The sequence below is a fragment of the Sander lucioperca genome, chromosome 3 (genome assembly GCF_008315115.2).
Source record: "Sander lucioperca isolate FBNREF2018 chromosome 3, SLUC_FBN_1.2, whole genome shotgun sequence".
NCBI classification, from domain to species: domain Eukaryota; kingdom Metazoa; phylum Chordata; class Actinopteri; order Perciformes; family Percidae; genus Sander; species Sander lucioperca.
Genome location: NC_050175.1, coordinates 18444375 through 18461019, shown reverse-complemented (window position 1 = coordinate 18461019; position 16645 = coordinate 18444375). Strand labels below are relative to the sequence as shown.

At 39.1% G+C, this 16645-nt stretch overlaps 1 protein-coding gene across 1 annotated transcript in view; it reads right to left on the bottom strand.

Moving 5' to 3' along the window:
* spon1a (spondin 1a) overlaps window positions 1-16645 on the bottom strand; it is a 69217-nt gene that overhangs the window by 37384 nt on the left and 15188 nt on the right. The window contains exons 4-6 of the mRNA XM_035999417.1: window positions 13952-14025; window positions 13373-13495; window positions 5990-6138 (exon numbers count right to left, since the gene is read on the bottom strand). Coding sequence (XP_035855310.1) covers window positions 5990-6138; window positions 13373-13495; window positions 13952-14025 — 346 coding nt within the window. The remainder of the gene's footprint in view (window positions 1-5989; window positions 6139-13372; window positions 13496-13951; window positions 14026-16645) is intronic.

The following is a 16645-nucleotide window of genomic DNA, read 5'->3' as shown; positions in this document are numbered from 1 at the left end:
ATTCCTGCATGCTCTTACACCCACTGGGGTTTGGCATGGTGCACCATGGCTTGGCAAGGTTGGATGAGAGGTGGGGTCAAGACTCTACCCTTTGGGAGGCCCCTTTATAGCTAATTGCTATCCCACTGTGGCAAACCTGACCTAATGCAGCAGCACACGCACAGCAAGATACACAAGGACTACGAAGACATGACAAATGGTATGTTGAGAGGAAAGAGAGTGAAGACGATAACAGAAACAGAGAAAGGTAGAAAAAGAGCCCATAGCTTATGTGTGAATTATCTTTTATATGAGTTTACATTTTCTGCATAGCACTCTGCTTTGTCCAGAGTGTTGAAGTAGCATTTTGCATCCATTGTAAATATTTATCTAAATATTTAAGGACAAATATTTTCATGAATGTTTTGAAAGAGAAAATACAGCTAAACCAAAGAACTTCATTTAAAAAAATCAACACAGTATTTTGCATATAACAAAAACAGTTTAAACTGTTTGTGAAGTACCTAAATATAATACATGTTACCATTTTGCCATTTTTTACATCACTTAGTCCGTATACAAATTGAAAGATTATTACACCTCTGGCAAAGATTCAGTACTTGAGAGGAAAATTCTGAACCACCATGAATCCTTAAATCATTTAAACCCATAGCCCCTACACAGCTTGACCCCTTTCAGCAGGCCACTTGTCTTAAGCACACTTGAATTCAGCACAATGACATTCTGTAATAGTATGTTGTCTCATAAACACATTTCTCCAATCATAATCATCTCAAATACAATTGTCATAGGGATATTTTCTGAATGGAAGATAAAAGGGAGTGAATTTCATTGATGTATCATACATGCTTGCATGGTGCACGGACCACCACATACTCTCTCATACAGTAAACCCAGGCACAAGATAATTAGTTGGACAAAGAAAGAATCAAATGTGAGGGTTGAAAGCCCAATTCTGAAGAACATCAAGGTGAAGAGCCGTTTCATCTCTTGTTGTTTGATGAGAGATTGGATCTCAAAAAGGCATTACAAAACTTAACGATGCAAGAAAATAACTGGACCTAAATCAGTCTTCTCTAATCTGCTGGCCTTATGCCGGTCTTATAGGAGGTGTGTGCAGAAAGGCTCATTATCAAAATGTCAACTATTAGGTGTTTACTTAGTTAGGGGAGAGTGTGCTCTTGTAGTGTGTTTGAATTGTGCTCATGTCTTGTATTTGTTACTAAATTGCACATTCATTGGAATAAATGGAGTGAAATGTGTATGTGTACCACATAAACACACTTCCAAGCAATAACATAACCGTTTCTTTCCAAGACATTGTGTTGTTGAAAGTGCATCGTTGTTTAAACGATGAGAAGAATAAACCCATCTATGACACAAGTTAATGGTCTGAAAGTACTCTGGGATGCATTCCTCAGATGGGAATACAAGAAAAATGAAACAGCAGACAGTAACAGTTTATCAGTATGATTAAATAAAATAACTTTATACTTCCCATAAACGCCCTCAATCTCAGAAGATCAATGCAGTAGACAGTAGGGCTGGGAAAATATGATTCTGTCCAGATTTGATTCTTTCACGACACATGGGTGCCGATTCGATTTGTATCGCGATTTTCATTTATTGTGATTCTAGTATTGAGTATTGCGATTTTCTTATCCTTCGTTAACAAAAACAAAAGTTGAAAAATACACTTTTAGAAACATCATGAAACATTTCTAAAAACTAATTGTTTTCAAAAAGGAATGCACATCACATGTCAGCCAGTCAGTCTGACATGTATGCTCGATGGAGTTTTTTGCCCCCAATGGCTCCTTACAGGCAGCGCTGCGACCGCTGCCTCCAAGGCACCTAACCCTAACCTTAACTCTAACCCTAACCATTACCATAACCAGTGCCTAATCCTAGTGCGACTTGCCCCCAACGGCTCCTTCCAGGCAGCGCTGCCTAAAAAAATTAATTGACAAAAACAAATTAAACTAAAAAAATATTGATTCTAGGGAAAAGAATCTATTTTAAAATTCGTTGCAATCGTTGTTTCCCCACCCCTAGTAGACAGTAGCTCTTCTCCCTGAGCAGCTACTAAATAGTTACATCATTTCTCCCTACATAAACTCTGATATGTATGTATGTATGACTGATCAATGCTAATACAAGAGGTAATTAGAAGTGTGCCAAAAGACACATGGGAAAACCGATTTTTGTGCAGTAAAAAATGGCTGTAAAGTAATTCTCTGTACACAAAGAGGAACACACAAACACACCTGCTCATTCAGAGTCAAACACCCAAAGGAACCTGCATATCTATTATTCTCTACCCACACTCCTGACTGCAGGCCTCCCACTTACAGATGGCAGACCTTACTGTTCTCACGACAACTGAACTGCAAAATTGTAATCATTGTAACGTAAAGAGGAGCAGAGGGAGGACTAACAAAGAGCTGAAATTGTCTTCCATAATACTTGTTCTTTTGCTCATTATGCAAACTAAATGTCCGAGTCAGCTCTAAAGCTCCTGTGAATGAGCTTTCATCAACCTGACAATTGATGTGGTTGATGTATTAAATACAGATCAATTGGTATAAGCGATTTACAAACATGAATCATATGAATCCTGTTCAGCATTGACTTCTTACGTTAAAAAAATAAATCTAGGGGAATGCCAGGAGTCACTTGAATGATCCCTGAAAGTAACATCTGCACATGTATCCTTGTAAAAATAAAAAGTTGTGACACGGACATGGTTCTGTATTTCCTGTCATTAATCTGTAATGTCTCTTTTTGGCTCCAGCCTGAGTTGCATTGTCGCTGCTCTGTAACCCAGCTGCAGAGCTCGGGATAATAGAGGATTCCGTAAGCGTCCGTACTGTGCAATAATGAAAAATGCCCCATGCTGCGAGAGGAAATAGAAGATTTCATAATCTGAGGCCTTGGCCCTGGTCGTCATTAAACTTCTCATTAGTGACACACTGAGCTTCTGTAATGACTGAATGCATATACAAATCACCTCAAACATGAAAGGAGGGACAACAACAATGGACCCAGGCTGCATCCCTGTGCTGCCAAGTCCTCTGATAAGAGCATTTGTACCTGGCGAATGGAACAGTAGTGCACATCTGTTTACAGTCTAGAAATTTGTAGAATGAATGAATGAAAAAGAATGGATGCCCCATTAAATTCTGTAACTCACCTTCTCGAACTACTATATGGACTAAACCTCAAGACATATCCCCTCTTTAACATAATACACATACTGTACTAACAGAGGTGTACTCTAAATACAAATTTAATCTGCATCTCTGTTGAAAAGCTATCATAAATAAGATCAAAGCTCCTTCTTGTCCAATGCACTGTAAAATGATGCTGTTCATTTCAATATATTAATTCTTAAAAGGGCAGTAATAGCCACACTTATAATAAGTTCAGGCCGTTTCAATATGATGAGTGGCATGGTGTCATGATTGCTTGTGTGCGGTGCAGAGGTGCTATGGCTGTGTGGGTGAAGGCTTTTTTTAAGAAGGCTCTGACATGCAATCATATATTTTATTACCAGCTGGTTACATAGTAAGGACTGAAATAAGCAGGCCAAGTAGCATGCTTGTATGGGCTAGAAAAAATTAATTTAGCAAATTATGCATATCACATCCTTACTAAAACAAAAACAAAAAAACTGTCTTTTAAAAGGGAAATTCTAAGAACATACAAAGTACTACCACTGCCGACTGTAGTTTTGCAGACAGGAACATGCACCATACAGCCGATGAGCAGTAATAGCATGACAGATGGAACAGCACACTCTTGTCCAAGCTCTGAAAGGGTGACAAACTCAGAAATAAAATAAAGCCATCACACTCTGAATTGACATGAGCAGGATAAAGAGGGCTCTGTCTGTCTGTCTGTCTGTCTGTCTGTCTGTCTGTCTGTGTGTCTGTCTGTGTGTCTGTCTGTGTGTGTGTGTGTGTGTGTGTGTGTGTGTGTGTGTGTGTGTGTGTGTGTGTGTGTGTGTGTGCGTGTGTGTGTGCGTGTGTGTGTGTGTGTGTGTGTGTGTCTGTCTGGTCTGACTGCATGCCTGCTTGGTTCTGCAAATGAAACTTTGTATGAACACTCTGATCAATGTACCCCTTGGCTGAAATGTGGAGCCTGGCTATGAATATCAATTTTAAATTAATCGCTAGTTGCTCCCCCTGACACCCCACCTGACACAAAAGAGAATCAGCTTTCTGTTTGTGTCAGCGTTTACCAAGAAGTGCTGCACGGCTTATAAGAGGGAGTCTACTTTACCCAGCCTCCTTACCTCAAGGGCATCGACAGACTCTATGTGTTGTCTACAGTTGTATAAAAGTGGATACGATGATCGTGTGCGATAGTTGTCTCAGGCAACTAAAGACTTTTTTAGCTTCCAGTTAGCAAAGCTGCTGTGAACATCAACCACAAAGAACCCATATGTATGTAAGGGAAATAACAAACGCTATGTGCAATCACCTATTTACAGTACAATCACACTGTATGTCCACTTAGAAACACACAAAGGCAACAAACACACATAAATGGCACTACTTAAGCCATGTACAGAGTCTTGAAAAAGGCTGATTTCTTCTTTTTTCATTCGCTTTTACAGGCAGTGAAAAATAGCATGAAGCTTGCTAGTATCAGAATAATCAGGGTTTTTATAGATTGCCTGCATAATCATCACCCTCCATTCATGTGTCAGCCGGTCCCACTTCAATATTGAGCAATTATTCTCGAGAACCACAGCTTGCGCCACGCCACGCCACGCTACACCTCGTGATGATATGATTGTGGGTGGTTAGGAAGAACGCCTCATTTCTTCCTTTTCAATCATTTCACCATATCTGCTGATATGAAAAAGGACATACTGTACAATCGAACTGTTGTATATCCTGTACATAATTCTCAACCCACCTATAGAAAGCAGAGGGTTGTCCCTCTTGGTTTATGTAACTGATGTCTAGGTAGGCATATATGGTTGATTGTGTGAGTAAATGAATTCTCATTGTTAACAGCAAACAAAACAACATTCAATCATAAATGACTGATACAACTGATTTTTTTTCAAGCACACTTACTGTACTGGTCATTTAAATCTAGTACCACTTCACTCTCACCTCTAAGCTCCAAGGAAACACTTCTCATGATCCAGGCCGAGAGATGAGAATAATACAAAAAAAAGTTTGCTGTATTAGCAGTGGCAGCAATGACAGAAACCCTATTGCTCACAGTATGCACTCATTATCTGCTGTGACTCCAGGTCTTCAAAATTAGCCAGCAATAAGCACTCTGCAGGACCATCTGCTCTGCCAGCACGGGTTATTCTAAGAGTGAGAGAGGCAGCCATGGAGAAGATGGAAAGTGAAAATGATCCTTTTTGTTGATGGCCCTTTATAAAATTGTAAGGCCATTGGTGCCCCAAGCTTTCATACCATGCATGTTTGTGGAAATAATAACAAGAAGAGAGGCCAAGGAAGGAGAAAGAAGATAAAAAGTTGAGCACAAGAAATATATAAATATTACAACTTAATATGTAAAAGTAAGGTGAGAGCAATTCAAATGTGAAAGCAGAGAATATGTCCCTTGGGCACAGTAGGGGAGATGTAACTCAACCAAGTTGGAATCAGTGACTAATTAACACAGAGTTGATGACGGACACAGCTACTTCCTATGGATGCTACCTCCAAAGCACCTACTGAGCATTATGAGGGTCATGCCAAGCCCCAAAGTCTGATCAAAGATGAACTGATATGCAAGAATTGAATGCTGAGCCTTTTGGAGGTATGTATAATTGGCCTTATTTCATGACACACCAGTAAGTGATATTTCTTTTTAACCTTTTCTTTCAACATCAAAACTAGGTCTCCTTAGTGTATATGTAGCTTCATGTTTTTTTGATTTGTGGACTTTTTTGTGATCTTTTTCTAGTGTACTTTATACACAACATGTAATGTAATTTCGTGCTGGAGAATCTTACCTTCTGTCTGATCTCCTCCTCCATTTTGACAGGGGAACCCAGCTCAGCTATCTGTTTAATTCCATCACTAGCAAAGCCACCATATTCCCAAAGCACATATTTCTCAGAGTGGGAGGCACCAATGATGGCTGACCAGTGATTGGCACGACCTGGCGAATGGGACAACAAAACATCTCATTAGTTGGACATCCCAAACAGTTAATCATGTAATTAGCAGATCATGTTTGCCACTGTAGAGGCATAGCTCTAGAGATGATCCATCAGTTGATTGGTACATTAGTCTGTTGATTGACTGACCAAACACCTTACAGTGTTTCATATTTATTGACAAACTGTTTTGTTTCAGTCTAAAATAATAATCCTTGTTGCTGCAAATCACCTACAGTATATTACTAAAATTGTATGCTCCCTCATAATCCTTCCATTCCCTCTCTTTATCTCTCTCGCTCTAGGCAAAGGTGTATGACAAATGGAAAAAAGGAATAGTGGAGCCCTATACCTGTAAGCATACAGAAAATGCAGCAGTGGTAGTATATAATGATCCATCAGAGATGACAGCACAGGCTAAAGCAAACTTGAGCCTTGCACAATTAACTTGTGAAATCTAAAGCCCTTCAGTAACCTCCACTGTTGTGTAAGACATAATAGAACATGGAGTACAGCTGTCAATATAGTATAGTGTTTACGGGTCATTTTGGGGTATCCTTACTATCTCACTGTGCCCTCAACAGCACAGAAATATGGCAGGATAATATCATCTGCCTAGTATGTTATTGTGTACATGGACTGGAATGACATCCAGCTATTACACATCCCCGGAGAGCACAATGGTGATTTTACAGCCCAAATCTACATAAAATGTTTGCTTGGGTCCTGGTGGGTCTACCATCCCTGGTTTTGAAGACATAAACCTTAGTTGCTTTTGACAGCTACTCACCAAACTGAAAGAGTATTGTTGTTATCTTTAAATGACTTCACCATTTGTCTGAATACTTGTATACCCCTTTAATTGGTCAAGGTGAGGTTCACTGTAATTGGTCATAGGTCTGCCTCTCAATTCTATGGCCTAAATAGAGTCCTTACTCTGCAGTTCTGTAAGTCACCCTTTCTGCCTAATGCTGGTTTCCAGTGTGAGTCTGAACAGAGATGAATCACTCTGATAATCTAATCTCTGTGTTTGCAGTATCCCTGTAATAATATATTGTGGAAACGTAAACAGTTCTTTATAGGACGTTGTAGGCATGGCTAATGTTAATGTGAAACCACTTTATTATAAGATATTTACTTGTTATGACCTTTACTTCTACAAAAAAAATGTATTTTACTGAGATCTGGATGTACACTTGTAAGAGTAGATAGATGCATGATCCCCAAAAGAACGATTGTATCAGCTATCACAGAACTAGTGTCCATGGAGATGGACCGGCTGCGGTTTAATAAGTCGGGTAGATTTAGCCTCTTGGTGACCAACACATTTTGCAGTTCTCAGGAGACTGATATTTCTTTGCCTATGGTCTTCCTACAGCTTGGCATGACCTCTTGCACTGAATATGTGCTTTGAAATATTTTACTTTCTTTGATTATTATTATATTATCTGTAAAAAATGATTTTTCAAATGGTTACACATCCTTCAGTTTTGGATCTTAAATGGCATAAATTCCCTACGTACAAACCTCATTGGCAATCACAAGGATATGAAATATATCTATGATAGATATGATATCTCCTTCTTCTTGCACTGAACGTAATCAATAAGCATACTTCTTGCCCTTTCTAGTGTTTCTGATGTCTCAAATATTGTGTAAAACTTGTTTTACCTTTATGATTAAGTTAGTGTTTGGGTGAGTTTTGATTAATACTGAATTTCTACTCCCTTTAAATTGGCCTTTCTGAATCTTTCTGAACTTTTCTTTACTGCAAGCCTTCACAGAGCCTTCTAACCGTTATAAAGACTAATTATGACCATAATTTGGAATGACCTGCCTGAGGAACACAGACTAGCAATGTCAATATCATCTCTTAGGGCCTGTTCTGAGTGTGTTTTTTAGCAGTGAAAGGTGCCCTTTTCTTATTGCTGCCGATGGGTTTGTTAAATGCTTTTGTGCTCCAGGTGCATTACATTAATCTGCCTTGCAGTTGAAGCACCTTGAGAGCTCCAAACTGAAACATGGTCAACTGAGGGAAGGTTAGCAGTGGCCGTTTCTGCTCAGGCTGTTAGAGAATATTTAAATACAGGATCAGGTTTAGAGTTCTGTTATTTAAATGCATGGTTTGGTTCTTCATTAGTTAGTAATAGCTTATGCCATTAGTTTTAGTGCATGAACTGAGTGATTGATAACAGATGCCTGTTGTTTTTTTGCCAGCCATCAACAATAAGATAAGATAAAACGTTATTATCCCAAGGGAAAATTGTGGTGCATCAGTTGCAAAAAGAGAATTGGAAGAGTGCAGAATGAGAAAAATTAGCACAAATCTGGCAAAACACATTATTTATTTGGGGTAACTTCTTCGTTGGTGGCTGTGGTCTTTAGCTAGGATATTAATTTGAGGAAAAACAAGGATGTCTTACTTTTTCAAGTATATGTTTATGTGAAAAAGAAGACAGGGTCAACAAGATTGACCTTTGTTTAAAGAGTTGAATGTTTGTAGTAAAAAATAGAAATGGTTGGTGCTTGGATGTAGCAAGGACCAGGATAAAAAAATATAATTTTTTAGGGCATTTCTCCTTCCTTCATTTGATCTTTAAAAAGGCCTTTCAGTCTAAGTATGGAAGCAACATTACCTGCCCATTAATCCATATTTGTCTTCACTGTCAAGATTATTTCAGTTAGTTGTTTACTATATTTGTTGATGGCCCTTTATAAAATTGTAAGGCCATTGGTGCCCCAAGCTTTCATAAATGTCGGACCCTGGCAGGCAGGGAGTCATTGCCATTAACTACATTTGCTTTAACATAATGGCTTTGATTCGCAGTTTTATATGCATCATTGGGTTCTTTCACCTAAGGTTGAGGCAGTATTGCTGGATATAACTTGGAGCACATCTCCATGCATTTAATGCAGTTTAAGAAGTGATTAGTGCTTGTGGTCAGTGTTGTGGCTGGTTTCCGTCTTCAATTTGTGGAAATGTTTTTCATAAGATACAAGGGAGAGAAGCAGTGACATGATATGTGCTGAGCTGCATAGTGTCTTTTAATGACCTGTCACAATTTACAGGGCCGTGTTAAGAACATATGGAGCCTCATAAGGATATAACTGCCCCCTTTGACCTCTTTCTACAGGTTACTACAACTCTCTGATCCATGGTGCATTGCTAGACCTCAGAACAACACTTGCAGACTTAACAGAGGCATTTAACAGACTTATTAAGTAGTGATGCACCTGGGAAACGTTCAACAGGATTGTTGTGCAGCTGATTCAGAGGTAAACATTCCATTCCAGCATCAGTCATTTGACTTCAACAGTGTTTCCCCCAAATTAAGGATTACACTGGACGTCTCTGTTGCCACTCAACTGATGTTGCTCTGTGTATTGCCAGATATCTGTAAATAAACAGAATCTATGGACATGATGTTCTACACAAATGATGCAAAGTTGTAGTATGCTAATGCTAGAAAATACATAACAGTGTTATGTTTTATTTTGTTGTTTTATTGATAGGGGACAATGTAAATAAAATTGATTAATTAGACAGTTAAAACAACAATGTGGATGTTCTGATTTAAAATGAGGCCAACCACAGTGTGGCTGTGGTGTTCAAGAGCTTTGATGGGGCTTGGTTAAAAGTGAATTTTGTCTACTACAAAGCAAAGAAATGTGTTTGTGAATGCATTATATGAAATCATACGATACCACTTTGTATTCTGTCAAGGCAAAGAAAGTTTTGGCTAGGCTAAGTATAGAGGAGATGGAAGGCAGGTGTTGTTTTAGTGTATATGGTTTTCAGTCTGGACTTCAATATATTGCTTCCCTTGTGTAAGAGGAAAATAACTGATAGGGTATTTATTTATTTGGTCAATAACTTAATGTTAAAATTATCTTTCCCTCTTTTTCTCTATCTCTCACTAATCCCATAAAAAATCTTTATTGACAACCAGGCCAGTCTTCGTCTCGATATACTCTGTGTCCAAACAAGCTGCCGGCTCTTGGGTTGAATAGTCATGCATTGTTACATGACTTACAATGGGGATGAAAGGGAGAAGGAAAATGGAACTGTCAAGGTTATCATGTCGGCAGTACAAAAAGAAAAACAGTCCTGTTGGCCTGTTTTACAGTGAATTTTTGCTCTGGAATGTGTGTCACCACAATGGTCAAATGCTCCTGCACTTGAAGGACATATGTTAAAAATAGAGGAATGACATCTGACATACAGTAGTGGCATATCTCTGGCATATCTCAGGCAAAAAATGCCAGAGTACTAGTTGCACCAGAAAGGAAAAGTTAGACCAAGTTTTCTTATAGCTAATTATTTGTTGTTTTTTATTGGAAAGCATCATCAGAATTTAAATGAGCACATATCATAATATGCTCAATATACTGCAGTCAGTGAATAATATTGTCCAGTGAAAAATGTGGTGTGCTATAATAACTAGTTACCTAGGAGATGACTTTGTGCAAGGAGAAATTTAACTGTAACATCCTAAGAGTCGGGATGAAACAGACACCACGCAGCTTGCCCTATCCTCTTTTAAGTTGATCTATCTGCGAGGTGTGTATCTGTGTGTGAGAGTGAGTCACACACCAACGACTCCGTCTATAAGACAGTAAATCAGGGCTCCTTTCGATCTCAGGGTTTATCTTATTCCTCTCTAATCAGTATATTGATCTGACCAGCGAGAGCCAGACTTAGACAAGAGAGCCAGTGTAATCCTTAAATCCAATCACATCCTGATAGAGTGGCTCAAGGTTATGCACACATCACACTCAACCATAGCATCATACTGTAGCAAACCACACACATTGACAGTCACGTACCAGGGCTAAACCACCCACGTTGGGAACATATCCTAGGTTTTTTTGGGCTACAGTGCTACAATCAACATTAAAGGATAACGTTAACGATTTTTTCTATTGTCAACAAATCCTTTTTTAATAATAATGACTATGTTTACATGCACACAAATATTCTACTGTTATTCCGAATATGACAATATTCCGAATTTGATACAGGTCATGTAAACAGCATATTCCGTTTGTATATTTTGAATAAAGCCTTATTCAGAATGTAACATTTTTCTGATTAAGACGTGGGATATGCCGATATAATTCAGGTTATAGTAGCATTCTTTGGACTATGCGTCTCAATTGGGGTTTTTACCGCAGTTTGCGACAAAGGGCCTTGGGCCTGTTTATGGTCAGCTCTCAAGTCATTTAAACACAACCCATGTTGACCAAAGTGCTGTACAGACCAGAGCAGGTAGCTAAAATCACAAAAAAACATAAACACACATTGCACACAGCTTATAGGCACAAATGAACACAAGTCAGCCACATCAGGAGGATTCAAATGCTAGCGAATCAGAGTGTGTTTTGAGCCTGGACTTTAAAGAGTCAATGGCTGGGGCAGATCTGATATGGAGGGAAATGTTGTTCCACAGTCTGGGGGCCGCAACAGCAAAGGCGTAGCGGTCACCCCTGAGCTTAAGTTTAGGGCGTGAGACAGCCAGTAGCCCCAAGTCAGCCGGGGTTAGGAGGTCTGCAATATAGGAGGCGACCAGCCCAGTAAGAGCTTTATAGACAAAACAGGAGAAGCTTAAAATCCTGAAGCGAACTAGGAGCCAGTGGAGAGAGTCCAGGATAGGAGTAATTTGGTTCCTCTTCCGGGTACCTGTCAGGAGCCTGGCTGCGGTGTTCTGGACCAATTGCAGGGGGGACAGGGTTGACTGACTGATCCCAGTATAAAAGGGAGTTGCAGTAGTCCAAGCGGGAGGTTATAAAAGGTGTGAATGACTTTCTCAAGATCTTTAAATGACAGAATCGGCTTGGTTTTGAAAATAGAAAAAGTAGCTCTGTACATTGTAAAGAAACCAACTAGCCAATAGTTTGCAAGGCTGGGGTAGAGATGCATGCATAAAGAGAAAAGCAAAAGAAAAAATTTCTGTTAAAAAGGAGAAACACCTACTTTTAAACATACAACAACAGATTTTTGGATATGTGCAAACACTGCAACATCGACCTTTCAAGAAGGTGGTTTAAGGAATGAAAGGGCTGTATTTGCACAGTCAAACAAGTCTGCTACCGTTGGAAAACTCTGACAAAATCCTATTTTGACGGCTGCAAGTTAATGGGAATATTTGTAGAATATTCATTTATATTAGCCATGTAAACAGCTTAGAAGGAATTTTGGCTTTTTCCAAATAAGGGCTAAAAACGAAATATTTTGTAAATGTGTCTGTTTCAAAACGTTCCGACTTGCCTTCCCAGTCCATGGCACTCAGCCCCAGCCCAACCATTCATTCAAAACTTATATTTAAAAAAAGTCTCATTAGTATATGACTTTCAAAAAGACATTCATTTCTTAACACAGCTGGGCACTGTAATTTTTAACAAAAGTTACTCAAACAGGAGTAAATAGTGTATTTGTTGGGGACTAATTTTAGCTACAGATTCGACTTGTGTTACACGTGGTCGGGCATACACTATTGCTTATTTGTTGTTTATATGTTGCTGATGATCTCATTTGTTTTTCTTTTCTGTTTAGTGCTTATAAGTTATATTTTCTATTTGTATTTTTTTATGTTTTCGTGTTATATAATAATAAATAATAAATTGACTAAACTAAAACTAAACTAACTAAAGGATTACATTATTGGCCCACCACCCCCACTGTTTTGTTTTTAAAGAAATAAAACCCATTTAGTTAATTTTCCCGTATTAGCGCCCACTTAAATATTAAGTGTGTTATCAAAGTCGGATGACAGACGCTTGAATTATAAACTGAAAGTGTCTGCTCTGTACAGCAGCAGCACAGAGTAGCAGCAGTCACCTAGTAATGTATGTAGGTGTAATCAGTAACACCGGTTTTGTCGAGGGTTTATTAACCAGTGGAAAAATATCCTCACCGTGGCATCCCTACTGCAGATGTGGTGAGCTATTGAGTATTTACAGCAGCAGGATGGTGTATTTGGAATCAGCTGAAAATAAACTGCAAAACCCATGTTAATCGTAATGAAGGGACATGTCACCCAGTACACAGTGTTGCTCATTGGAAAACAATGAAAGTCCATGGCCTGGTAGTCTATAGAATAAACTATAACAGGCTTCGGCTACACTGGAAATACACATTAGCATGATCAATTCACTGCTGACTTTTCATGGGATTTTTTCGACAGCAATAAAACAAAAAAACAGAATATCAGGAGCTGAGGTGAGGTTTGTGCTTACGTGGATAGTCTTTGGGATGAGACTTCTCTGACCAGTTCCCATAGAAGGTGACTCTGTACTTTGCTGTTCCACAGGCACAACAGCTGAGCAGAGGTTTATCTGTAGCGTCTCCATACAGGGATTCTGTACAGTAATGAGGGAAAAAGTAAAAGAGCCAGAGAGAAATACAGAAGACCATGAGACAGGTGTAGAGAGAATGCTCATTACTATTAGGAGCAGATGAGAGTGGTGCCCATCATACAGGAGACGGGTGGTTTAAGAAAGTGGGGAGCAGAAGGAAGGAAGAGAGGGAGGGTATGAGAAAAGGGGAGGATGTGCAGCACAGTTCTTTTGATCTATTGCACAGTGTGACATTCAATGTCATACAGTCAGGGGGTCACACTTATTTACTATCATTCATATGCCATAGCATAATGCCAGACTGTCCCGGTGAAAATAAAGAATGAAAGAAAATAGTGTAAAAGAAGACAGACAAAAAAAGAGACTAAGTTGGGAGGGAAATAGAATAACAGCAGGGAAATTGAAGGAAGAAGAAATGCATGTTAAATTATTTATTCTATGTCAATGAAAGAAATCTACCTTTCTCACACATTCGCTTGGTGAGTGAGCCTTCATCCTGGAAATTAATTATCCTCTTCTGCACAATACTGGCCCTGCACAGAGAGAACAAAAATATATGAAGATAGTGAGGTGTGAAGTTTGTCGGGGCCAGCACTGAGTGCAAATCTAAGCATAAGGGGCAAATGTATAAGTTAAATGTCACAACAGGAAAAGATGAGAAACATTTTGGAGAAGCTGTGAGGTTTAAAAAAACAAAACAGGCAGCAGGAAATGTGGAAAATCTTGGCTTTTAAAATGTGACAGAGTGAACAGTGGATTGTGGCAGATGGAACAGGTGCAGAGTTATTCATTATCATCTTCCTTTTTCCCCCAGAAGAATTCTAAAAGCAGGTATCAGAGCCCACAGGGAAATTGCAAAATCAGTCTGTCTTTCAGACGCAGGCATTCAATGTCTCATACAAAGACCACAAAAAGCATGCATCAGCATTAAGATATACGCGTACATAAAAATGAGATGCAGAAAGGCTGAAGAAAAAACTGGAGAGAAGGAGAGAAAGACAGCAACAACAAAAAATATTTTTTTGCATTGAATAAAGTCCCTACAGCACTTTGTAAGTAACATTAGCAGAAATGCAGACATACTAGTAGTAAGCTATATGCACTGTGTCGATAAGAACTGAATGACAGGCCAACAGTGATGCTGCCCAAAATGTGAGGCCTGGCAGAGGGGAGCTTCGCTAGATTGAGCTGTCTAAGAGGCTTGTTCCACCGGGTGCTGGGGAACACAGGTCTGAGAGGGGCCTTGACATGTAAATCAGCCATAAACAAACCTTTTCAGAGGCCAGCAGACTTGAGAAAACAACAACAGAAAACAAGCCTCCAGGCACCTAACTTCCTCTCAAACACCAGCTATGGTTAAAGGAGGGTTTCCATGGGGATAAAACCCAACAATGAGGTGCTGGATGGAGGTGCTGGGAGTAAAGTCTGATCCAGGTGGGCCCCGTCCAGCTGGACTGTTTGGATAGCATTTATTCTGGAGTATCAAACTAAGCTGAGCTGTGTTGTGCTCTATTGAGCTGAGCTGATCCCAGAACCAGTCTTTCACAGCAAGAAAATACATCCAGTGACTTGGTGGACATTGACATAGAAGATGAGAGAAATTAGTTTAAGTAATTTCCATATTCGAGTACTCGCAGTAAATAATAGAGTAATCGCAAAAAAACATCTATCCACAAGAAATGTTAGCTAACGTAATGTTAACATGCTAACTAACCATTAGATCACTCTTCTACCCATACAGCTACTGTAGCTAAATAAAACAATCATACTACAAATCACTTTATGAACGTGTTTAACATTTATTGAATTGTATAAGGAAATATTATACTGATATGAGCCAGCCGGGTACAATACGTAAATGGACCCATACATCTCTCAAAACTGGCTTAATACATTATAAATTATGACGTATTGGTTTGGGGATGGTATTTGTACAGTCCACATCTCTATGGTATCAATATATGACAGTAATATACATGTTTAAACATAACAATTGGCCTCATGCATGTAATCGTATCCTGAAACTCTTACTTTTTCCGGGAGGTTTGCTCAAAAATAACATAACATTGTCTGTTCTCTTAGTATTTCTAAGTTTTATTTACACTTTTAATGTAAGCAGTGTGTATGAGAGATGGATAAACAGATACATATCAAAAGATCAAAAAGCAAGGGAACAGTCTTCAATAAAATAGAAGACACAAGAGGTAATCATTGCAAAACTTACATTTCAAAATGCGGCGGTCAACGCAGGTCATATCCTGCACACTGTCTCGGGATATGAGAGACCGTTTAGGTCATACATCACACTAAGGTCTCTGTGGTGGCCACATCCAAACGAATGATGGTTTGAGGTTGAACACACTCATCACATCATTACCACGTGTTCAGTTATTTTAAGTTGCAGTTTATAGTACATAAAAAAAAACATGTTTGTTTGATTTAGAATTACTTTATTAGCACCTAGACTAGACCCTCTAGCACACCGTTTACATTGTTTGTCATGTTGCTATTTAGTTAAATTTTTATATTAAGTCATTTCTCTTTGTCTTTGAGTTACATGGCTGCTGAGTTCTCTTCCTGGTGGAACAAATGATGGGAAAAAGGGTGGAGCCTGATTTTCTGCAGAGGCCCCAGCCTTGGACCATACCAAAAGATCTGACATTTCTTTCTGAGAGTTTTAGTGATTGTCCATGTTGTCCTCCCCTGTGTATGTTTATTGGTTTGGTCAGCTTGTATATAAGTAGGCTCATTCGAGACGAGCTAGGTCTGCGCAGAATCGATCACCGGCGATCGCCGCCCAATGCATGCCGGTTAAGAATTGTATCCAACTTGATCCCGACTTGCTCTGGCATTATTTTTCAGTAGAGTTATGTTTTGTTGACCTTTTTAAGGGCCCTATAACTATTTGCCTTTATTTACTTTGTTTAATCTTTGTTTTGGGGAAAATAAACTTTTTTTGAACTTTAAACCTGTGTTCCTTGACTGCTTGGTCCACGACAGTCTCACACACACTACTGTGTCCTGATAACACTCTCTAATACTCATCACCATACTCTCCTACATACACTACTACTCACAGCGTAACAGAATAATAGTATACACATGAGAGAAAGACAGTATATGTGGTAGTGGTGTGTGAGAGAGTTTGATCGA